This window comes from Apteryx rowi, unplaced genomic scaffold (assembly GCF_003343035.1).
Source record: "Apteryx rowi isolate R43461 unplaced genomic scaffold, aptRow1 scaffold_73, whole genome shotgun sequence".
Classification (NCBI taxonomy): Eukaryota; Metazoa; Chordata; class Aves; order Apterygiformes; family Apterygidae; genus Apteryx; species Apteryx rowi.
Window position 1 is genome coordinate 3016116 of NW_020451016.1, and position 25464 is coordinate 3041579.

The 25464-nt window shown below is 41.3% G+C and overlaps 1 protein-coding gene across 1 annotated transcript in view; it reads right to left on the bottom strand.

The window, feature by feature from the left end:
* Positions 1-6695, bottom strand: part of WWC2 (WW and C2 domain containing 2) — a 98694-nt gene extending 91999 nt beyond the window's left edge. Inside the window, exon 1 of the mRNA XM_026087739.1 lies at positions 6467-6695. Within this exon, the coding sequence (XP_025943524.1) occupies positions 6467-6597 (131 nt within the window). The 5' untranslated portion in view covers positions 6598-6695. The remainder of the gene's footprint in view (positions 1-6466) is intronic.
* Between the last annotated feature and the right edge of the window lie 18769 nt (positions 6696-25464).

Here is a 25464-nt window from a genome sequence, read left to right on the forward strand (position 1 = left end):
AGTGTTTCTTCTCAGCCAAATCATCTCCTGGGATCAGCTTACTATTTGGTGGTATAAGCACTTCGGATGGCAGAGGAGAGGGACCAGGCAGTCCAGACTCAGAGGGCTGCGTTACCCCTCCAACCCTTCTTCATTTCACTTGCGAGCGGTTGTAATAAGAATTTACAAGTCCCAGCATAACAGTTTTTGGAATCTCAGCACTGCTTCTATTCATATGCCTTTCCRAAAAAGTGGCAGCATGGAAATACTGCCATATACTGGCCCATTTTCATTCTCTTCCATCATTTCCTTGAGTATTCTCCTGATTCTTAGTCATCTCTACACAACATAAAAATTGTTAGATCTCAAATATCCATAACTTTTTCTTGACTAAATAGAAAAAGAGTATTAAAAGGGGTTAGCACAAGTTACTATTGAACTGGAGAAAAACAAAAACTCCTCTTATAACCTGAAAACAAACTAAAATTGTATGAAAGTCTATATATTCACCTTTATCTGTACAATCAAAACTGCTTTCTAAGCCACTGCTTCAAAGTAAAGCCATTTTCCTTTTCGTGAAAATATAACATAGTTCTGAGGGATTCCTTTGTTTAACCATGTTGTAGTAGCAAGACATCTCTAACAAACAGTTCAGAGAAAAGGTGCATTTTACTTCACATGTACAATTTCTCATTAAGCAGGACTTACACTGTGCATAAGAACTACAGTATTACTACCTTGTAAGTCAAGGTAGCTTTGTTTAATCAAAACAGCTCAAGTAGGCAAGTGCTATAGACATTGGTCTGGGTAAACCACGGTCTAGACCACTTGACCAATTTTACATAACAAGTCACAATACTTGGCTTTAACCAGTGGTATGTACTTTGCACACATAAGCAAATACTCTGTAGCATTTCCTGACTTGTTAACTTTACATGCTTTGAGATGAAAGATACAGAGCAGCCCTATCACTCCGGGACAAATAAAGAATAAAAGCGTTATCTCAAAGTTACCTTAGCCATTTTCACTAACGCTAAAATCAACAACACATAGCCCCAAGCAAATGACAGACTGGTTAAAAAAACCACATACACAGTCACTATGTATTTTAACACTGTCTGATGCTATCACAGCTATATTAGCACTGTAATATTAGAATTCTACTTTATACTGGATAAACAAATGAAGGTGTCAGAAGTTCAGACACAGCTAGTCTCTCATCATAGGTTCAGTACTTGCATCACAGGTTTTATTTTAAACAAATATACATTGATTAAGTAAAAGCAGTTCCAACCTGTCACTGAAACCAGAATGAGATACCAGACAGTTTCACAGGGAATATGCACATTCCTGGACAAAAAAGCAGACAGGAACAAATTATCTGGGGTTAGGATAAAGAACAGCGAGTGATACCACAGACTGAAACAAAGCAGAAAAAAGATATTCAGAGAAAAAAATTAATTGTCCTATCTCAGTATATGATTTATGCAAGTTGTACACCTCTGTGTTTTCAAATGATCCTGTATTTATTTTCCAAAATAGGAAGGTAGCTATATTTCTTATTAAGGATACAATTCATAAGATATGGTGAAGCAATCATGTAATACCTCTATGCCATCAAAAAGGGGAGGCCCCACTCTATCCTCAGCTATTAACCAACAAGGGAAAAAGCAAAGAAGACTAAAAGGGAAGGAGACTTTATCCTTTCAGTGATGGTATGCCATTAAATGGAATTCATTCTTAGCAAGCAGYAGCCTAAATAAACGATTTATCAGGTAGTTGCTCCAGCTGTACCTTAAATCAGCTGCATTGAGATTTGCACTTAAAACAGAATTAAGATCCATACCTTTCAAAGTATAATGATTAACAGTTCAATTTAACATCATTATGCTTCAAAGGACGGATGAACATCCTGCTTTTCCTAGTCTGAAATTTGCCTTTTTTCTCCCCCACCCAAGAAGCTTCAGAAGTTTTTTTTCAAACTATTTTAGTTGAAGACCTACAATTATCAATTTCACCTGTAACTGTACCTGCCTAGCATCTCAGATGCTGGACACTTCACAAAGTAAAAACTGTTTTACTTATCCAYCACAACACAGCTTACCTCCATACAAAAAGAGCAGATGAAAAGTATTTTCCAGTCTCTGATGGAGACTATCTCCCTATCATGCCATGCCCTTTTCCACTTGCCTTTTATTTGCTCTCCATTCTGTATGCTATCTTCGACTTTTACCAGCACAGTATCCTAGACGCCACTATTTCTCTGACGCTCTTTCCACTATGACTCCAGTCTTCCGCCAAGCATCCTTGGGCTATGGTAGCGTCCAGTAAAGAGACAGGATGAAAGTCCCCATGCTAAAGTAACCGCAACCTCAGCGCCTTCCCTTCTCACAACCTCTGCTGCTCACAGGACAACAAGCAGCAAATTCCAGTGAAAGAGAAGAAAGCTAAGTTTTTTTCTAAGAAGAAAGGGCATGGAGCATTTAACTGCTGAAACCTAATAAATTTCTAATAGAAACAGACAAATCTTAAACAAGTTACAGAACTGCATGGTAAAAAATGTGTTTTCAACGCCCCAAAAATTAAAGTAGCAATGGAAATTGCATTCCCTCTCCACATCAGTACCAAGAAAACTGTTTTTCATAATCTCTGACTAGTAAGGCTCTTTGGTTTCTGCACATCTGATGTTTTTCAAACACTTTCTTGGTTATGTAGTTAGCAACTGCTCTAGAAACATTCTAGCAAAAGTATACCAAGCACTGCGGGGGGGGGGGGGGGGGAGGGGAGGTTGGTTGTTTCTTTGCTTACAGGTAAATTTTTCTCCTCAATGGAAAGCATGGTGAGAAGGCACAGAAAGAGAGGATAGTTTTGCTTTCATAGCAGCTCACTCCTTATCACTCTGACAAGAGGGCAGATAGAATTTAAATAAAGACCAGTTGCAACTTCAGAATTTCTGATGTGGAACTCATTTTAGGCCAGCTATAGAAAAAAAGATATCTGTTGTAAATCAGTGGTGACCGCTAGCGAAGCACGAACAATTTACTGTGCAGAAACCAAGACATGGGAAGCCCTGCATGCCTGATGAGAAACTTGAACATCACCCAACTGCTGAAGATTTGAGGGTACAGAGATTCCCATCTTTCTACCTTCAGTTCCTCCTTGGTGCTCTACTCTATGCTGGTTCCACTTAGGACTGTAACAAATGTGAAGCCCACTAAAAATGAGTTGAATAATGGAAAAAAAGATAATATTTTCCTCTCCACGTTTTTGTCTCCACTCCAAAACTTTCCTATTTACCTATCAAAAAAAAAAAAACTCAAAAAGCCTTACTGTATCTCAGCGGTTTAGGAACTTGAAAGAGTTTGAAGGGGACCTGAAAGAGAAGTATGAATTCCTCCAACCCTTTCACACCTTTTAATCTGGCTCATCCTCTCCAACCCACAGTTGTCTTCACAGCTTTTTATAACTTTATCACATAGTAGCAGGGTACAATTGATATTTTTGGCTATTTCCTTTCTTACAATAAATCAGTTTCAGAGGAACTGACAAGACAAGTCAGTTGCTAGTGTGCTGTAGCTTGGAGGAGTTATACACAGAAGGAATAACATCTATATATTTAGACAGTGAAAAATGTTACTAGAGCTCCTACATTCTTGTCTAAATTTACATCTCTCTTCCTCACACTTCATTTCTTAGAGAGCCTTCTCTTTCGTGCCACCAGTCTTCCAAACAAATCAACACAGTACCCTAAGTGCTTGGAAAAGTCACTGTTGAATAGCACAAGACATTAAAAAACCCTTAAGAACAGAGCAGTACAAATAATTTTCACAGCACTCCAAAAACACACAAGCCAAGGCAAGTGTGACTTTCTCTAATGTCAATGAGATTACTCAGATAAATGAAGTAGGCAAAACTGAGCCCTAAACTTGAAGCTGATGCTAGATTTTCTTCACAGCTGTACACAGGGTTATCATTGTATTACCAGACCTGCCCCATATAAGCAGTAACAAACACATATTATCAGAACATTCTAGAAAAGCACATATACTAAAGAACAACTCACATACAAGTTTCGGGAAAGCTCTGAAATACGGTATTTCAGCTGTCACTCTATTTCTACACATGAACTTCTTCACCAGCAACAAAGAGGTTCCAAACTGTGCTCAAACACACCTGGTCATCCACAGGCATGAGGCTCACGTCGCATGGCGCTAGTGTCCAGTTTTTACATCTACTGAATCAAAGAGGATAAAAAATAATTTTAAAACTCCAAGTGTGACTTTTCCACATAATCATTCTGGGAATGCTGTGTAATAAGAACAGAAGGAAAATTGTCCATAAAAACATATCTATTCTACACTTGCTTTACCAAAGAGATTTCAGGAACCTATGAACTATAATATTGCACAAGTGTGTTATGAAAACTTTATGACTTCCATCAGAGAAAAAAGTTGAAAATAATAAAGTTCTAACATATTATCAACCTGGGTAAGGTGTTCTCAAGTCTTTCTGTAGAATCCATTATCTTCACTTTGACAGTTTAAGATAAGTTTCAGAAACAGCATGAATCCAGATTTTACTGTATTGAAAAACTTGGAAGATCACTTTTCACTTTTTCTGAAAACAAGCCCTAATTATGTTGTGTATGGTTTCAGAACGTATATTCTCTATATACCTGGAAAATACAATGGGAGCTAGAGGAAGGTCATCACAGAACTTTCAAGCAATTCTTACACACTTTTCCAGATTAGGTCATTGATATAGATTGTAAATACAGATACTGTAAATACAAATACTGTAAACTGCACCCTAAATGTGCTTGTCAGTCTCTCTTCTGCGCAGGCAATTCAGCTTCACAGTTGAGAGGTATAATAAATTAGGGCTTCTCTTCAAGCAGGTAGTGCAAAAATCTCTCCTGTTTGTTTTGCAGCATTAAGAAACACAACTGACAAGGGTTAACAATTATTTCAAACACCACACTTTTCAATAATGTCTTCACTTCCTTAGTCCTCATTATAGACAATCAAGTCTCAGGGCTTGACTTCTCTTTCATGTGTAATCAAGATACTAATGAAACAATTTTTATCCTATCCTTATAGGATGACAAACACAATTGTTACTCACTTAGCCGCCTAGTCTACTAATGAGAGCAAAGATTCAAATATTACTGTCAAATATAAACACTCTTGAACTTTTCAGGACCACAGAACGCATAAAAAATATTCAAAATTAATGTGCTCATGAGGCAGTGTTATAAGTAGCTCATAATTTCCACTTTTTGCTTTGCTTTTCAAGTATACCTTCTGTAATCTGCTTTGCAAASACAAATTAAGAGATGTCTAACACTAGACAAAAATTTAAATACACTATTTCTAGAGACAGTAAAAAAAATAAGGTTTTTTATTGTCCCAGGTAACATATATTCACACGCACACTCAAGTACCCCAAAAGGCCAATTTATTACAAGCATAATAAATAATACTGTCCTGTGTTCATTACCACATCACTAATACTTACAAGGTATTTAAGATGTTTTAAAATGCAAAGGAATTTAAGTAGTAAGTTTACCAGTATTATTAGAATTAACTGTTACAACAAGTGTGACAGAGAAGTAGGCCTGATACAGCGCATGATGCTTGTCAAAACTTTCCCTATGCAACTTAGAGTTGGCAAGCTTCGTCACAACTACCTTTTCTGCAGAGAAATATAAACCACGGCCTTCATTTATAATTCAGCATAGCTTGTTCCATAAATTTATAATGTCCCTTAAAAGTTTTTGGTAACTTGACTGCATGTTTTCGATAATAATATTTTGTAATAGGCACAAAGTTTTGTTTTTTAACTACTTTTCAGGACCGCTTTGGATAAAAAAAGCATGTTTTACAGCGGGTGTCTTGGGGTTTTTATCATCGACCTATTAAAACCAGCCATTTCTTGAGCCTGCAGCCCGTGCAAAGTCAGAAACTCTCCCCGGCTGAAAGACCCGCCCCGGCCATTCGCGCGCTAGAAGCGTTCGCGCCGGCCGCCCCGCTCACGGGCGCCTTTCGGGGGCAGCTTGCTCACCGAAGCGCTTGGCGCCGGGAAGGCAGCGACCGCGCCGCGGCCTAGGCAGCACACGCGGCCTCCCGCCGCCTCGGCTGCGCGACCCCGCGCCCGCCCCCCCGCTCTGTACCTGCTGGGGACGCCGGCGGCGCCCGCCGCCACCTTTTGTCCCCGGGCCCCCGCTGCCACCGAAAGCCTCCCCAAACGCCCCCGGGCCGCGGTACCTCCGCGCAGAGCTCTGAAGGCTTTTTTTTTTTTTTTTCCTTTTCCTCCATAAAAGCAACAGCCGACTTCAAAAAGCCCGACAGCGCGAAAGCACAGACCAGGCTTCAAACCAGGCTGCGCCCGAGCCGAGGGCGGGCACGGCGTGCCGGGGCAGCCGCCGCGGCCCGGAGGGGCACCCCACACACCCCGGCGCCGCCCCGGGCCCCCCCCCGGCACCCACCTGTCCCGGGGGTCGATCCAGCTGGTCTGCTTGGTGTTGTGGTCGATGTAGAAGACTTTGCCGTCGTAATCCCTCGCCTCCTCCCAGCCATCGGGTAAGGGGAGCTGCCCATTCCCCACTTTCCTAGGCATGGTCGGGCGGCGGGGGTAGCTGTTCCATAGGGACAGAAAGAAAGACGGGAAGCGGGAAAGGCCCCCACCCGGGCCGGGGGGGCGGCGAGGGGCCCGGAGCCTAGGCCGAGCCGGGGCGGAGGGAGGGGGGCGCCGCGAGCCTCTCGCAGCTGCTCGGGAAACCCTGCTCGGCGGCCGGGCTTCAGTCCACCATGTCGGGGCTGCCGCCCGCCCGCGCCGCGGCAGCCGGGTCAGGGCTCCCGGTGGAGCTCAGCTGCTGTCTGGGCGCGGGTGCGGGGAGCCCGGCTGAGCCCCGGGCGGCCGTGGCCGCCGCTCATTAGCATGAGATTAGCATCCATCTCATCTGCATGCACATTCCTCCCGCCGCATTCCTCAGGGTTAACCCTGCCGGCGCTGCCCGCCGCCGGGGCCGCGGGGCGCCCAGGAGGGCCGCGGCGGCGGGCAGCAGCGCGGCAGGAGGGGGAGCGCGCCGCGGGGCAGGGGTCCCTGCTGCTGCCGCCGCACAAGCCCGCTCTCCTCGGCCTTCCAGGCGGGCCGGGCCGGGAGCTGGCCTTGCGCGGGGGCAGCGGGAAGGGGGGAAGCGACCACCTGAGGGGCGGACGACGGCCTCGTGGGCCGCGCCGCCAACGGCCAGCGCGGCGCGGGCGGCCCGAGCCCCGCGGCAGCCCGGTCACGTCTGCCAGGCTTTGCTGCGCGGCGCCGCGTGCCGCTGCCGCGGCTGGAAGCGCGCGAGCAAGCGCCGGGAGGACGACGGCGGCGGCGGCGGCCGGCGTAGGTGCGGCGGGGCCCTTTGTTCGGGGACCGGCGCCCGGCTCGCATCGGCTTGCGCAGACACCTTTAATTTAGGCATTTCCTGGCTCGAGGGGGCACGAGCATTTACAGCCTTGGCTGCCTTCTAACATCGTGTGTTCAGAATATGAAGCGTTCGCTGCTAAAGCCCCTTTTACCATTATCTTAGTGCTTTGAAGCATGGCATTACCAAAAGATTTTTCTTTCCCTTCCATTCAGGTCCAATAAAAGACATTACTTCTCACAAACCTTGCCTCACACCCTCGTAAAATCATTCAAATGGGCCCCCTCTAAACGTCAATAAGTTAGCTCAAGGGTAACATTCATAAAAAGGACCTTGACATTTAAAATACCTAAGTTCAAAATTTAAATGAGGAAAAAAAAGACAACCTCTCTCTCTCCCTTAACCCTGGAAATGCCTAAACTTACTAGCTATCCCTTTTTTTTTTTTTTTTTTTAAAAACAGAAACACCAGTAGGTAATACACATACACTCTTGTTTGTGCCCAGAACCATTCTGGCCTCAACAGCCAGCACCTAAACTGCATTAAGTACAGAAACCAGGTGTGAATTACTGCACTTTTATCTCACATTTGCCACAGGAGAAGAGCACTTGTGGTTTGTTACCATGGTTCAGCTGATATAAGGTAACTTAATGAGTTCTATTAATTTGCATGTGTATCTGATTCCCAAGATTTGGCACCAGAAGTAGAGCACCCATGGTGGAATATGACTCTAGTTTAACAGCTAGGACTCTTAGGTTACCTAAGTTTTATTCCCTGTTTCCTAAAATGTTTTATTTCCTTTCATTTAATAGTTACTAGATTAAAATAACAACAAAATTATCCTGGAAGAAGAGGTATGGGGCCCAAAACTGTCCTTTTTTTTTTTTTTAATCTGTTTAACTACTCTGCTATAGCTATCTTTAGCATTCAGATTTTTGAATTATTCTCCTGAGACAATTTACAGTTCTTAAATATTGGACTTGTCCAGTGTGTAACAGGGCTTTGGATTCCACTTCAGAGGCCAAATACCTAAAAGATATTAGGCATTACAATAACCACAGGTATCAAAGTCCCGTTATTGGATCTGTTCCTAAATAAAAAARAACAGCAGCAAGAAATAATTTTAATTTAGGTAATTACTAGTCTGGGAAAGTTAAGACCTCTGTGATTTTAGTCGTTCTTGTTAGTTTATTCTGTTTTACTAATCTGCTTTTCTGTCTGTCCAAATGGCTTCCATGCATTTTGTTGAGTATTAAGTTTCAGTGAGCTGATTTGTTTATAAAGTCCAGTCATGTTTTTCTTCAGTGTAAAGAAGCACTTTCACCATCCACTTACATTTGTGTCTTTTTCAATACAGGCATACCTCATTTTATTGCGCTTCGCAGATACTGCGTTYCTTACAAATTGAAGGTTTGTGGCAACCCTGCTTCGAGCAAGTCTATCGGCACCATTTTTCCAACAGCATGTGCTCACTTGGTATTTCTGTGTCACATTTTGGTAATTCTCGCAATATTTCAAACTTTTTCATTATTACTATATCTGTTATGGTGATCTGTGATCAGTGATCTTTGATGTTACTATTGCAGTTGTTTTGGGGTGCCACAAACTATGCCTGCATAAGACAGCGAACTGAATTGATCAATGTTGTGTGTGTCCTGACTGCTCCACTGACCGGCTGTTCCCCCATCTCTTCTTCTCTTCAGGCCTCCCTATTCCCTGAGACACAACAATATTGAAATAAGGTCAATTAATAACCCTGCAATGGCCTCTAAGTGTTCAAGTGAAAGGAAGAGCCGCACGTCTCTCACTTTAAATCAAAAGTTAGAAATGATTAAGCTTAGCGAGGAAGGCATGTCGAAAGCCGAGATAGGCCGCAAGCTAGGCCTCTTGCGCCAAACAGTGAGCCAAGTTGTGAATGCAAAGGAAAAGTTCTTGAAGGAAATTCAAAGTGCTACTCCCGTGAACACACGAGTGATAAGAAAGCGAAACAGCCTTATTGCTGATATGGAGAAAGTTTTAGCGGTCTGGATAGAAGATCAAACCAGCCACAACATTCCCTTAAGCCAAAGCCTCATCCAGAGCAAGGCCCGAACTCTCTTCAATTCTATGAAAGCTGAGAGAGGTGAGGAAGCTGCAGAAGAAAAGTTTGAAGCTAGCAGAGGTTGGTTCATGAGGTTTAAGGAAAGAAGCCGTCTCCATAACATGAAAGTGCAAGGTGAAGCAGCAAGTGCTGATGTAGAASCTGCAGCAAGTTATCCGGAAGATCTAGCTAAGATAATTGATGAAGGTGGCTACACTAAACAACAGATTTTCAGTGCAGATGAAACAACCTTATATTGGAAGAAAATGCCATCTAGGACTTTCATAGCTAGAGAGGAGAAGTCAATGCCTGGCTTCAAAGCTTCAAAGGACAGGCTGACTCTCTTGTTAGGGGCTAATGCAGCTGGTGACTTTAAGTTGAAGCCAATGCTCATTTACCATGCTGAAAATCCTAGGGCCCTTAAGAATTATGCTAAATCTACTCTGCCTGTGCTCTATAAATGGAACAACAAAGCCTGGATGACAGCACATCTGTTTACAGCATGGTTTACTGAATATTTTAAGCCCACTGTTGAGACCTACTGCTCAGAAAAAAAGATTCCTTTCAAAATATTACTGCTCATTGACAATGCACCTGGTCACCCAAGAGCTCTGATGGAGATGTACAACGAGATTAATGTTGTTTTCATGCCTGCTAACACAACATCCATTCTGCAGCCCATGGATCAAGGAGTAATTTCGACTTTCAAGTCTTATTATTTAAGAAATACGTTTCGTAAGGCTATAGCTGCCATAGATAGCGATTCCTCTGATGGATCTGGGCAAAGTAAACTGAAAACCTTCTGGAAAGGATTCACCATTCTAGATGCCATTAAGAACATTCGTGATTCATGGGAAGAGGTCAAAATATCAACATTAACAGGAGTTTGGAAGAAGCTGATTCCAACCCTCACGGATGACTTTGAGGGGTTCATGACTTCAGTGGAGGAAGTAACTGCAGATGTGGTGGAAATAGCAAGAGAATTAGAATTAGAAGTGGAGCCTGAAGATGTGACTGAATTGCTGCAATCTCATGATAAAACTTTAACAGATGAGGAGTTGCTTCTTATGGATGAGCAAAGAAAATGGTTTCTTGAGATGGAATCTACTCCTGGTGAAGATGCTGTGAACATTGTTGAAATGACAACAAAGGATTTAGAATATTACATAAACTTAGTTGATAAAGCAGCAGCAGGGTTTGAGAGAATTGACTCCAATTTTGCAAGAAGTTCTATTGTAGGTAAAATGCTATCAAACAGCATCACATGCTACAGAGAAATCCTTCGTGAAAGGAAGAGTCAGTCGATGCGGCAAACTTCATTGCTGTCATGTTTTAAGAAATTGCCACAGCCACTCCAACCTTCAGCAACCACCACCCTGATCAGTCAGCAGCCATCAACAYTGAGGCAAGACCCTCCATCAGCAAAAAGATTACGACTTGCTGAAGGCTCAGATGATGGTTAGCATTTTTTAGCAATGAAGTATTTTTTAGTTAAGGTATGTACATTGTTTTTTTAGACATAATGTTATTGCACACTTAATAGACTACAGTATAGTGTAAACATAACTATTATATGCACTGGAAAACCAAAAAATTCGTGTGACTTGCTTTATTGCGATATTCGCTTTATTGCAGTGGTCTGGAACTGAACCCGCAATATCTCTGAGGTATGCCTCTAATTTTATGATCTTGTTTTATAGATGACATCCTACAGTGAGAAAGTACATGTTGCAAGTATGGGACAGCATAAGCTGCATATCCTTTTCCCTTTTAAAGCTCAGTTTGCTTTGTCAATAAGATTAAGATTTCAGGTTAGATAAATTGAAAAAATTATAGAGGATATTCTTCTGAAACTAGCTGCCAGTTTCTTATCTTCAGCGCTAACAAATAGTTTTTATAATGATGCAGTCTTTCTTAGTTCTAAAAAGCAGGCTTGTTCTGCAGCACTAATATACTCCTACTCTAAACAATCCACATGACAGAAAGCATGGGCTAAGAAAATCCACAGTACCAAGCCAAAACTGAAACCTCATGTATGACATTATTTCCCCTGAAGTTAATTACGACACCTGAGGCAATACCTAATTTCTATCCTATGACACACCATAGCTGAGAGAACCACATCTTTGTTTATTGGTCAGATAAGATCTATGTCCATTTGATTTATAACCATTTTTCTGGGTAAAACTTCTTGTCAGAAAATATCAGTTTTCATTTGCACAAAGAGATAGGAATGTTAATTTTTAATTTTTTGAAATAAATACACTAAGATCATTGCATCATTGTCTAATTTCTATGTGTATGCTTGTGTCTGTGTGTATACAGGTGTGCTTACACTTCAGTATAAATTGTTAAATGGTATGTGTTAGGCTTTCTCTCCCCCCCCCCCCACTTTTTTCTGTTGTTTGAATACTTCATTGTATATGTGTTTATAGTTAAGAGTCTACATTCCAAAATGCCAATTTAGGACTACTTAGGAATGCCAATATTTGAAGTCAGACTGACAAAGTTGGTAATATTTGTGTAAATGGGATGTTGGACATTTAATATTACTAATGAGAACATTTAGCTTTTAAAGGACTGTTACTGTTCTGGATAACAGAATCCAATCATTATCTTTTTTTCCCTTTTGCAATTTGGACTGGTAGGAAGTAATTTCTTCCACCACCCTTTACTATTCTTTGATATTTCTAATATAGGAAGGCAGAGCAGATGTTCATAATGATCCTTTTTCACTTAAAATACACCATGAATGCTAACTAAAAGTAGCTTTGCAAGTATACCTCCTACATCTCAGCTGATAACCTGCCTTGCTGACAGTGACACCATGCCACAGATTGTTTGGCTTAATTGCATAAGGCAGTATAGTTCAAAAGATGCATACATGTTTTATTTGAAACCCAGAAGGCTGCATATGAAGGAGCTGTCTAAAATATGGAACGATGTAGCTATGGCTTGACTCAAGTCTTGCATAGGACTTACCAGTAAGTATGATAAATAACAATGATATGCTCAATAAAAGGGAGCTAAATGTTCTTCTGTTTTGCTTTGTATATGCATGTTTAGCAGGTTTGAAGAAGTTCATGTTATTAATAGTATCTAGTTAAAGGACTGAGTTAAATGGGAATTAGCATCATAAATGTTTAGCATCCTTTCAACTTGCTGTTATCAGCTAGAAGGAGGAAAAAAATGTCTATGTGAAAATTTTAAACACAACTATGGAAGTCGCTGAATTCAGAATGGGGGGACTGCAAAGCCAAATAGTTGTGCCCCTGTCATGTAACTGGAAGCATGCCCTGCTCCAGCCTGTGCTAGTGTAGTTAATCTCCTGATGCTCCCTGTTCACCTCTTGTTTCACAGTAAATCTGTTCCTGGGACTGACTGGTTACAAAAAAGAAAAAAAAAGTTTTTATCTTTTCCTACCATAACAGGAGACTCCCTTAACTTGGTGATCCAATGGAGTGATGTCCCTGAAGAAATTTACAGCTGTTACAACTCTAACTTGTAATATCAACAAATGGCTCTGAATGAAGAGCCACAGTGGTCTCCCTGAAAATCCACACAGTCCATCTCCACTGCTTTCAAATAATTCATTTTCTATTCCACTTAAAATTTATGAAATATCYTGATAGAAATTTATTTCTAAAAACATCTGACAATATTTGAAGATGTACATTGGTTATTTTGTTATTTTTTAGATACCTAAAACACTGTATGAGACAATCTGGACAACAAATCTGAATTCTCTAACGTATAGTTACTATAGAACTCTAAAATCAGTATTTTCAACACTATAAATACTCGTTTATTTATTTAACAAGAGTGAATTTTGACAGCCCTGTTTTCAAAATCAAAGATTAGGGTACCTCTCTGCCAGATTTTTATTTTTAAAAAGGGTTAAAAAAGTCCTGTAAAGAAAAACTGAGTACTTGGAGTAGGGAGGAAAGGAGGAGGAGTGCTTGTCTGCTTCTGATGCATGTAAACATCTGAGAGTAAAGAATCTTTGAATAATATTGTTTCTGGTTGAAATTATAATGAAGCTTTGCAGAAGCAATGGAGCCAGAGAACAGCTTTGATAATGTTTATGCTCATTCAGCTTTTCTCTTTACTCCAAAGCCTGCTCTTTCTACTGATACTCAATTGGACAGCTTGCAGCTAAAATAGGTTGTCCTACAGAGACTTTCCAGAGTATTAGTAAAAAGACTATACCAGGCTCTGATTCAAGTGAATATATATGTGTTTTTTCAAAACGTTGTCCTTAATTTTGTTTTTAGGCATACTGTCGCGGTCCGCGGGAGTGACGGGAAAGAATCATACACGCTCACAGAATGCAGATTCAATTCCAACTTTATTCGGCAATTTGCCCATCTTATATATGTTTGTGCAGTCATACACTTTGCTAGGCCAATCACCATGCAGATTATGTCACAGGTAGCCAGTCATGGCACCGATCACGCACGCAGYGATCATGCCTTGTACCTTGCTACTTATTTAGCAAAGCTATCTTACCCTTAACCTTGGTTCCCACTGGCTTCTGCTAGTTTATCTGTACTTTCTCAGGATGTATCATTTCCAGCTGCACCAGTGTCCTTGGTGGACTACTTCAAAGCACGTAGCAGTGGCTATAGCCTGAGGCCTAAGGCTTCAGCAAATTTAGCTACTAATGCTAAGCAAGTTGTGCTAAGCAATTAATCCTAAACAGCGTCAGTTCCATACTCTATGTTTCATATAGATTATTGTTCTGAAGCACCGCAAGGGCCCCAACAGCATACGTAGGTGAAAAATGAGAAATTATACATTTTGAGTCCTTGCAGACATAGTTCTAATCCCATAAATCTGAAAACAAGTGCACAGAACAATTTTAACTGATTGTTAGTCTGATAAAAGCTTAGGGTAGAGTGGAAATAAGAGCACTGCCTCAAACTGAACTGTGGTAATGTGAGTAATGTAAAATCTTCTGAGACTCACCCCAAACCACTTATTAAACTAATTTAGCATTCAGTTCTGTTAACAGATTCATAGTCCTGATACTTGTGTGGACAAAGGACAAAGAATATGGAGAACTTCAGCTTGTTCCAAAAACCTTAGACTTGATTGGGTCCAAATTAGCCTCACATAATTTCTCAATGCAGTCTTGGTATGTAGTCTTGATGTTATAGCTTCCACAGAAACAATCTCACTAAATTCTTTTGAAATTATATCTGATATTTGTTTTTTTTGTACACAGAAATTTACCATTCCTACATTTCATGTCATACCTATGGACTTGCAGTGTCTGTTCACTGCCGTCCAGTGGCTTTTGAGAACCATAAGAGCATGCCTGGTCAGCCAGGAAGGTTCCCAGGTACCTGGTCTTTTTTGGCTGTATATAAGGCAGAAGTAGGCAGAAGGAATTCAACTCATCATGGAGGGAAGAATGAAGGAGTCATTCAGTAACACCTCCGGGGGGGGGGAGGGGGAGGAGCGTGATTATTTTCCTCAAGTATTTAAGGTACTCTGTCAAGTAGTTCACAATTGCACAGGTTCACAGAGTTAATGCATTTAAAGGTCCCTACCTACTGGTGCAAGGAGTAAGTGCTCCTGGCAAAGCCAGAAGAAATCACTTATGTATGTCTGCTGTGTTGTATCTAATGGCGGCAAGGGATGACATACAAAAAGGAATGTTTTAATAAAAACATTCTAAAGTATACTTCTCCTCTGTATCATCCATATACTCTCAGAAACACAGTGCAGTAAATGAGGTAGACTGGGCTAGTTGCCTGAGTATTTAACACTTTCATTACAAAAAAAAGATGGTCTGACTGATGAAGAGGCCTTCTTTGTTTCGTCTAACAAATGAAAAATCATACTTAAAACACAAAACAGGTAAGAATCTGCCATAATTTAATATGAAAAAAATGCTTCATTGCAAAAAATGCTTCTTTTCTCTTCCACCCACTCTCTACCTCTTCTCTCCCCTCAAAAAAGTGCAGTTTCCTTGCATGAGTGCAATGTACTTTGACTTCCACCTGGCCAACAATGAAGCAACCCAAAGCCTGTCTTATTGTTAACTGAGGCTAAAAACTATGCTGCAACAAAAAATATGAGATTATGTGAAAATTTTTAGCAAAAATGGGACTGATACATCAATGCCAAAATTTGGCACTGCTAGATTAATTACCCAAGGCTATTTTCACTCTATTTTGCAAAACCCAGAATCGTAATGTTTTAAAATTTGTAAATTTGCAGTATTTGGAGGACTGAACAGATTTAAAGATCTGTACTATATTATCAGCACTGTATTATTATGTCCACTTTGTGGTGGACATATCAAAAGCGCTGGGTTAAGTGCCTTGACGGAGTAAAAAATATCTAATTGAAATAGGAGAGGCATTAGAATATAGGATGCTTTCAACTCCTGAGCTGAATCTGTTGAACTGCACTGTCATTATTTCAGTATGTGGTCTCAGAAGTACTTGGGATAAGCTTTCTTATCAAAAGGAAAAGATTATAATTTATACAAAAAATCCTTTTATTCAGTATCTCATTCCCAGGTAAAATGTGGTGTACAAAAGTTATAAATTGCATACAGTCAAGTATGTGTTATGAAATGCCTATGTCCACATATAAGACACAATGCACTATTTCAAGTGCTTTCTCTCACTCCTTTGAATTTCTTGGTGGAGCTAGGCATAAATTGTAGTTAGCTGACTTGTATGTTCATAAATGCACTAGTAAAGAAGTAACCTCTAATGGTGTAAAAAAATTACACGGAAAAATAATTAAAAGAAAATAACTAAAAGCTAGGCAAAGTCTGCAAAATTTAAGTAGTAAAACATAATCATTGCACTATAAAATCTGAGAGCTGATGCTGATAATACTGTTCTGTAAAGGTGTGAATGTAGAACCGAAGGATATAAGGATGATGCTTATACCGAAAGAATCACAGAATGGTTAACATTGGAAGGGACCTCAGAAGATCGTCCAGTCCATTCCCCCCACTCAGAGCAGGGTCAACTAGAGCAGGTTGCCCAGTCTGTCCAGTCAGGTTCTGAATATCTCCAAGGACTCCACAACCTCTCTGGGCAGCCTGTTCCACTGTTTGATTGCCCTCATAGTAAAACAAAAACAAACAAACAAACTTATATTTAAAAGGAATTTCTTGTATTTCAATTTAAGCCCATTCCCTTGTCATGTCACTAGATAACACTGAGAAGAGTCTGGCTCCATCTTCTGTATTCCCCCTTAACAGATATTTATATACATTGATAAGATCCCCCTGAACCTTTTCTTTTTGAGGCTGAACTGTCCCAGCTCTCTCAGCCTTCCCCCATATGTCAGATGCTCCAATCCCTTAACAATCTTTGTGGCCCTTTGCTGGACTCACTCCAGTATGTCCAGGTCTCTCCTCTACTGGGGAGCTCAGAACTAGACGCAGTACTCCAGGTGTTTCTCAGCAGGGCTGAGCAGAGGGGAAGGATCCACCTGCTTCAACTTGCTGGCAACACTTTCCCTAATGCAGCCCAGGATACCTTGGACACCTTTGCCCCACGGGTACATTGCTGCCTCATGGTCAACTTGTCCACCAGGACCCCCAGGGCCTACTCTGCAGAGCTGCTTTCCAGCAGGTTGGCTCCCAGCCTGTGCTGGTGCCTGGGGTTATTCCTCCCTAGGTGCAGGACTCTGCATTTTCCTTTGCTGAAGTTCATGAGRTTCCTGTTTGCCCATTTCTCCAGTTCTTTAAACAACACAAAGAATGCTACATAATTCAAACTTACTGAAACAAATTACTAAACTGCAAACTGGCTTCCTGAATTCTAGACCAGAAGTGTCCCGGCAAGTGAGCAGCTGAATGTTTAGAATCAGTGCTAGTCTAGCTTGACACTAGAACAAGAGGTAAACCTCCCAAGGATTGTGGTCTGTGGAGCATCCAGCAGTGCCACAGACATCATCATTCACAAAAGACATTGTTTTTTACATGGAAGCGTTAGTACCTGTTTCTACAACTCAATATGCCACATTCTCTGATATAGAAAAGAACAATAGTGTTTTTGAACATTGTCTCAGAAACTGATTACCTAACCATTGACAGCTTCACTACAGAAAATAAAAAATGTGAAAAAAACTATGCTACTCCTATTCAGCAGCCTGCTTCCCACTTCAGGAACTCAAGAAAAAATGATTTTTTTTTTCAGATTGCAGAATAAGGCATTTCAGTTTGAGGAAATGAAGTGGAGTATAGCTTCAAAATGTAGTGGAACAACAGGTTGTTCTGCAAATTTCATCTAGTTTCACCCCATACACTTAAACCAAGGCTCTCCGTTATTTTTGATATATATCACTAATTGGGCCAGGGAATCACCGTTTTCAGTGGCAAGTGCTGGTTTCTGCCAGCTTTCTTGCCTTCCCCTTCCCTGCTCCTTTTTTCTCCTTACAGATATTACCCGCTCCCTCTTAGGCTACTGTTGCTCTACAGCAGCCAGCTCTGATCTGCCAGGGCCAGGGCTGAAACAGAGCTAAAACATAATGGGCCTGGCCTACCCCATGTATTGGTGTGCCTCTGCACTGTGCTCCCCGGTGCGTGCTCTAGTAACTCCATTAACCCTGTTGTTCCATTCTCTGGAGTGTCCCAAATGCCAGTTCCCTGAACAGTGGAGCAGTGACTGTAGTCGCCTCCATACCGGTTGCCGCTGTGATCAGCCTGCAAAAGACCAAGCTGCCAACAGTGACATCTGCTGTTAAACTCTGTGGCTGGGGTTACCACTGAAACCATCACACCCCTATCAGACAGACAAACCTGGTCAAAGCCAAAACAAGAGTGCTCACCCCTGGATTCTGCTCCGGAAAGACTCCAAGGGGAGATGAATATGCTGCACATCCTTCAGTGATGTCGAAGCAGCCCCAACGCCTGGCTGATAGTCACAGCAACAGTTCCTGGGAGAACTGGAAGAAGAGGCAACTGGTGGTTGAGAACTGCTGTCACCACCATCATCCGCCATCCCTGTGCCCACCCCATTCCTCAGATCCTCCTGGACCTCCAGCTAGCTCGCCTCTCCTGGGCTGACCTTACCATGCTGGAACCTGAGCTGCTTCCCGCAGATCCCTCTATCATGCACCCCAGCATTTCAGCTCCCAGGAAGGCTTATTAGCTCATGTATTAGCTTAAACAGGCACTGAAAAAAAGCCCTGCGAAACTAGGGCCTGGAATCAGCGCTCCTTCACTCCTTCTACACTACTTACAGGAACCAGCTCTTCTCAAGTCATATGTGACTGCTAATTACAGGCTCCAAGATGCTGTTAACAAAAAGCTGAGTCCTGATCAATATAAAGATATATTTTTAAAGTTTTAGGTTGTTCTCATAGATCATATTTTCATAGGATAGGCTAATGCAAGGCTTTTGGTTTTTTTGGTAAGAGGAGGCAAAGGAATAGGCTGGGGTAGGAGAGAAGAAGGTAAGGCGTTGTTTATGAAAAGAGGTTTCCTTGAATCAAATAAATCCTTGAAGGAAATCATGTTTAAAAAAAATCTCAAAAAGAACATAAAAAATTCTCAAAAGCACATATATACAGATTTTATGTGTCCATAACACCACCTTAAATATTAATGCTTTTCTGCATATATCTTTAAGAGATTTTTTCAATGATTCAATCTAAATGAAGGAAGAAAAGTTATAAATAAAGAAAATTTGACAGTTTCAGAATACTGTCTGCTGTATTGAACCTCTAGTGCTACTCTTGCCTTTTATCCTATAGGTCATGAACAAAAAAGTAGTATACCCTGCCTTTTAATGCAGTAGAGGCCCCTCGCAAGTCATTTTGTTTAATCTCCTTTCTCAATATTCCACACCTGTGGAATATACTTCTCCAGAAATCTCATTTCAATAATATATTCTAATCCATTAAACTCACTCTGGTAAGCTTTCACTGAACCGTGACATTTCCAAATCAAAGTAAAATCAAAGGCCTTAAACCAAACCGCACAGCTGAAATTCTCTTTCATATCCCTTCATTTTATTTACAGAAGATTCATATGTTCAAACATACCAGATCATCATGACAGAATAATTATGATGTCTTGTCATGTCATATTTTTAGAAACAATGTCAAATAATGAACTGGAGAACCTGCAGAAAACTAAGAAATAGCAAAAAACAAAGCCAAGCAATGATGGATGAAAGACAACCCATAATGAGCATGTCAAAACTTTCTATTTCCTCTGCTGCCTTACATGACAGTTGATACTTCTGCAGCACCAAGGGAAGCCCTGTTTTAGTCTGATGATTTAAAACCCTTAGAGTGACCCCCCATTCCAAATGCCATCTAGCTGGACACAGGGCAACCACAGTCAATTCCAGGGTACAACAAAGTTTCTTAACCTCTGCAAAGCCTTTCTTTTCCTGACTAGCACTGGGATATAATCTAGGTGGATTGCTGTACATGATTTCTGAGATATGAGATTGTCTCAGAGTGTAGCTAGCTTAATTATTTTTTTAATCTGTGTACCTGTATAAGCAATCAAAATTTTTCTAGGACAAGTGACAGAAGCATATTTTCTTGATAGCAAGCATCTAACAAGGAGGCAGAAAACTAAGTTGCTAAAGTAAGCAAGGGTAAAAAACACTGAATCAAACAAGAAAAACTCTTTTTTGGGTTGCTGTTCAAATGATTTCAGGAAACCCAAGGAGCTAAATGATAACAATTATTTAATTTTTATTTGAAGCAAGTCAGGCAAGTGATTTTTGCATCCTCTTCAAATACTGGAATTTTAATTTGAGTGCTCTATGCCAGCTGAATTAAGCATAGTTATAGAAAAGAGGAAAACATTTCCATGTCAGAATTCTTCACTCTTATATTTTATCAGATGTGTTTAAATCTCATTTTATACAAGTGGAAAAGACTATTTCTATTTTACAAATGTACATAATGTGATCAAATCATTTCTTAATCTCCTCTTTGGTAAGTCTTCACTATAAAGCTTGTTTTCCAGCCCCTTAATCATTTTCATTTCTCTTTTCTGACTCCACTCCACTTAAAGGAGATCTTTCTTCAGCTTAGAATATCAGAAATAGAAATAACTCTCCAGTAATAGTAATACTAATGTCAGATATAGGGGGAATGTAATCTCTCTATTTCTACCGCAGATGCCCCAGTTTTTTGTCCAAAAATTGGATTAACTCCTTCTGCCACAGCACCTCATTGGGAGCTTGGGTCAGAGGATTGCTACTGTGACCTAAGCTCCTCTTCTGTGCTGTGGATTCCCAGGACTAAGGCCACCATCCTCCAACCATAATCAAGTCTATGACTTTGTTTGTGCTACTGAAACCCACATTACTTGCTTTTGACCACCAGATTCCAGTGCCCTCGTGCCTGTCTCAGAGCCATCCCAACTGTTTTTTCACAATTTACTGTCACAATAGGAAGTATTTTATCAGCATCATTTATTAATAATTAATGTGCTTTTTCCCTAGCTACAAAACAGAGTGTTTCTTGAGCATGCCTGCTTTTTTTCTGCATCATTATTTATAATTCTGTTGTTTCCATCCAGTAATGGATCAATACCACTAGTAATATCAGAATCTGAAGACGCTAATCTAAACAAAAAAAGTCGAAATACAGGAGTGCAGATGGATCTGTCTTTTTCAGCTTTGATGCCATCAAAATTATGGAAGTCAGCTTTGGAAGCTGACATACACCTTAATGTTTTCCAAACAAGGATTAGTGTATACATTTAATTTACCAGAGTCCATGCTCATTTAATTAATGTAGCACTGAAAATAAAATAATAAGAATTATTTTTTTTCTGTCACAATTTTTAGTGTAATCTTAATACAATCCATTAAACTCAAAATCTATAAGCTTTCTCCAGAAAGGCTAAAAATTTGCTATAATTGATCAAAAATAATGGCTAATAGTTATAATAACAATAATATCATTGTAGACCTTATTTTAGCATTGCTACTTTTGCTTTACATTATGGTACTTTTTTTCAAAATGTATAATTTTAGACTAACTCGAAAATAATTTGGACTCTATCTTTTGATTATTTAGTCTGGAATTGTTTTGTAAAAATACAATAATTATGTTTTTATAAGGTAACCTATTTATTTTGCAATCCAAGTAAACACACGCACACACAAAACAGGTCACATAGAAGAAATTCAGTAATTTGGGTTTCTCCTGTTAAGGATCTTTTTGGCATCTTACCAAATCTCTTGAACAGTCTTTATTTCCCAACTATTCCCAGACAACCCTTCCTTTACCCAGCCCTGAACCCTCCCCACTTTCAAAAAATCTCAGTCTTCTTTCCTTCAGGGACAGCTTGGCAAATAGATAAGGCCACCCAGGATTCCTACTGCTACTGCTTCTGCTCTGACTCACCCTCTCTCCCTGCTATCCTCTTTCCCCAGAGGAGTGGAAAGATCTACCRGGAGAGTAGAGAAAGGGACATAACCCCTTGCTATAGCATATCATCTTTATCTCTTGGACACTTCCCTGCCATATGAAATTGAGATTTACRGCTCAAGTGAGCAGACCCATATAATACCCACAGGGGTTTGAGGGGGACCTTTTGGAGCCACTGAGCTGTGACATCTGAAAGCAGATCCCCATTGGTTTCTGTAGGAAACTCCTCCTTGCTGCTGGGAGCACTAGGGACAACAGCAGGTTTACTGTCTCACGGACCATGGAAATGGGCAGTTTCTCCTCCCTCAGCAGCAAGGCTGGATTGCTTCACTAAGGGGGCCTGACTGACTGCATTCCCATTCTCCTGCCAACAGCACAGTTTTAAGTTGGGAGGATGCTGGCATATCTCTCCCTTCACAGCAAAGTAGATTAATGGGACTATTCTCACTGTTCAAGATTTCATGTTCTCTACAGACACAGGTAGCAGATATTAGGCATACCAAGATCCTACTTTCAAACTTCTCTTCAAACCGCTGGGCTAGGTGCTTGACAAATAGTGATTCTCTTCTGATGAAAGAGATAATTTTGAAATAGTAATATGACTCTGGAGGGCTCTAAAATCAAGTTTGTGTCTAAAATGTATGTAGCATGGGGATGAATCAGAATTAATTGCCAGTCAGCCTCACCTGCATCCCTGGAAAAGTGATGGAGCAGCTCATCCTGGAGGCCATCTCCAAGTATGTGGAGGACAAGAAGGTGATCAGGAGTAGTCAGCATGGCTTCACCAAGGGGAAATCATGCCTAACCAATCTGATAGCCTTCTATGATGGAATGACTGCCTGGGTAGATGAGGGGAGAGCAGTGGATGTTGTCTCCCTTGACTTCAGCCAGGCTTTTGACACTGTCCCCCATAACATCCTCATAGGTAAGCTCAGGAAGTGTGGGTTAGATGAGTGGACATTGAGGTGGATTGAGAACTGGCTGAATGGCAGAGCTCGGAGAGTTGTGATCAGCGGCGCAGAGTCTACTTGGAGGCCTATAGCTAGCGGTGTCCCCCAGGGGTCAGTACCGGGTCCAGTCTTGTTCAACTTCTTCATCAATGACCTGGATGAAGGGACAGAGTGCACCCTCAGCAAGTTTGCCAATGATACAAAACTGGGAGGAGTGGCCGATACACCAGAGGGCTGTGCTGCCATTCAGAGAGACCTGGACAGGCTGGAGAGGTGGGCGGAGAGGAACCTCATGAAGTTCAACAAAGGCAAGTGCAGGGTCCTGCACCTGGGGAGGAATAACCCCAGGCACCAGTACAGGTTGGGGGTTGACCTGCTGGAAAGCAGCTCTGCCGAGAAGGACCTGGGAGTGCTGGTGGACACCAAGTTAAGCATGAGGCAGCAATGTGCCCTTGTGGCCAAGAAGGCCAATGGTATCCTGGGGTGCATCAGGAAGAGTGTTGCCAGCAGGTCGAGGGAGGTGATTCTCCCCCTCTACTCAGCCCTGGGGAGGCCACATCTGGAGTACTGCGTCCAGTTCTGGGCTCCCCAGTACAAGAGGKATGTGACACTACTGGAGCAAGTCCAGCGAAGGGCTACAAAGATGATTAGGGGACTGGAGCATCTCTCTTATGAGGAAAGACTGAGAGAGCTGGGCCTGTTTAGCTTGGAGAAGAGAAGGCTGAGAGGAGATCTTATCAACGTGTACAAGTATCTGAAGGGAGGGTGTCRAGAGGATGGGACCAGACTCTTTTCAGTGGTGCCCAGCGACAGGACGCGAGGCAATGGGCACAARCTGAAACACAGACGCTTCCATCTGAACATGAGGAAAAACTTTTTCACTGTGAGGGTGACAGAGCACTGGAACAGGTCAACCAGAGAGGTTGTGGAGTCTCCTTCTCTGGAGATATTCAAAACGCACCTGGATGCAATCCTGTGCAATGTGCTCTAGGTGACCCTGCTTGAGCAGGGGGGTTGGACTAGATGATCTCCAGAGGTCCCTTCCAACCTCAACCATTCTGTGATTCTGTGTAATTGTATTAATACATTAATTATTACATTAATATTAATAAATCAATAAGTTTGTATTATTAAACAAAATATACATTCCAGAGGGGAAATAAGTATCACGAACAGGGCAACAAAAGGTTTCTCCTGGCAGTATGAAACCATGCAAACGACAAGATCCATGCTGTTTCAGAGGCTTGAGGTCCTTTCAGAATTCAGTCTTCCTAATTGCCCATTTGTAAAAGACTCAAATGTGATTGTATACTTACATTTTAAGATAGCATGTAGATGACAGGTCAGGTATGTGCATATACAGTAGAACATCTGGAAGAGCTGAACCTTGCAAATTAGCAGAATCTTGGAACCTTTGCAAAAAACAGTTTTAAGTTAAATAGTAAAAATAATGATATGTGCATAATTTGATAATACATTAGGTCTTGCTATTCTCTGATAAGAATGATACCTTTAATCTCTTGCTGCGTTTGAACATTTATTTGACAAACATAACCACAATTTTTTTCACCAATATTACAGAAACTGAGCATCAAATAAAAATATTGCTGTCATGGGACAAAACTTTAGATAATATATGCAGAAGTTACAGTAGCATCCAGGAGTTCATATTTTGTAGCCGTTTTCATTAGGGAAAACCTTTATTAACACTTAGTATTTTTTTCATCAGCAAAGCACTTTCAAAACATTTGCTAATTAAAACCTTTATATCTTTTAGACAGTAGAAGTGCCTTTTCCAACCTGCAACTGCTATGTAACTTGTTTTATTAGTGGTTTAGTAATAAAGTCAGATAAACCTTTGATTTAATAATTAGCATTTATAGAGTGCTTTCTGCCTCCAAAGCACTTTGCAAACATTAACTAATTAATTCTTGCAACTCCCCTGTAATTTAGGGAAACAAGTATTTTCATATACTTTTGCTTGTGGTTTAGGGAAGAAAGTATTATCTCAGGCATTTTATGAACCAGAGAATTAAGGCAGATAAATTAAGTGATTCACTCAAGTACATGAAGACAAAAACATTGTCACAGTAGCAACTGAAATTAAATTATTCTCCTTATCCTGTTCTGTACTCTCTTTGCTAAGTTTGTTCACTGATTTTCCCTGCTCAAGTCTAGCCAGGTCTGCTAAAGCAAAGCTGTGGATGCTAAGCAGGCCTCTCCGTCTTCTCTTCACCCCATGTCTCAGACCCCTCATTCCTGGTATGTCCATACCTGAGTAACATGTGAAGTGTGCACTCGCATGCCAGTTCATGCAACAGGTTTGCCCCTGAAAGCTGGCCAGGTACATCCAGGCATCTGACAAGAGGGCCATAGCAAAGGGCTGCAGCGGGGGCCGTGGCTGCCAGCAAGCTCTTTTCAGTACAGACTCTCACCAAGAGTCACACTGGTGGAAGCAGCATAGCAGAATGGCCTCTCTCCTGCTTCACAGCTCAGGCCTGTGACATAGGTGGTCACAGCTGACCCAGCAGGTCTGCAGTGCCAGGAACTAGGAAGAGTGCTGCACACCGCAGAGAGCAGAGTACCGCACACCCCTGTGCACACGTGACACACACAGGACGCAGTGGGAGATTGTGACAGGGGAACCAAGTTTTAGACCAAAT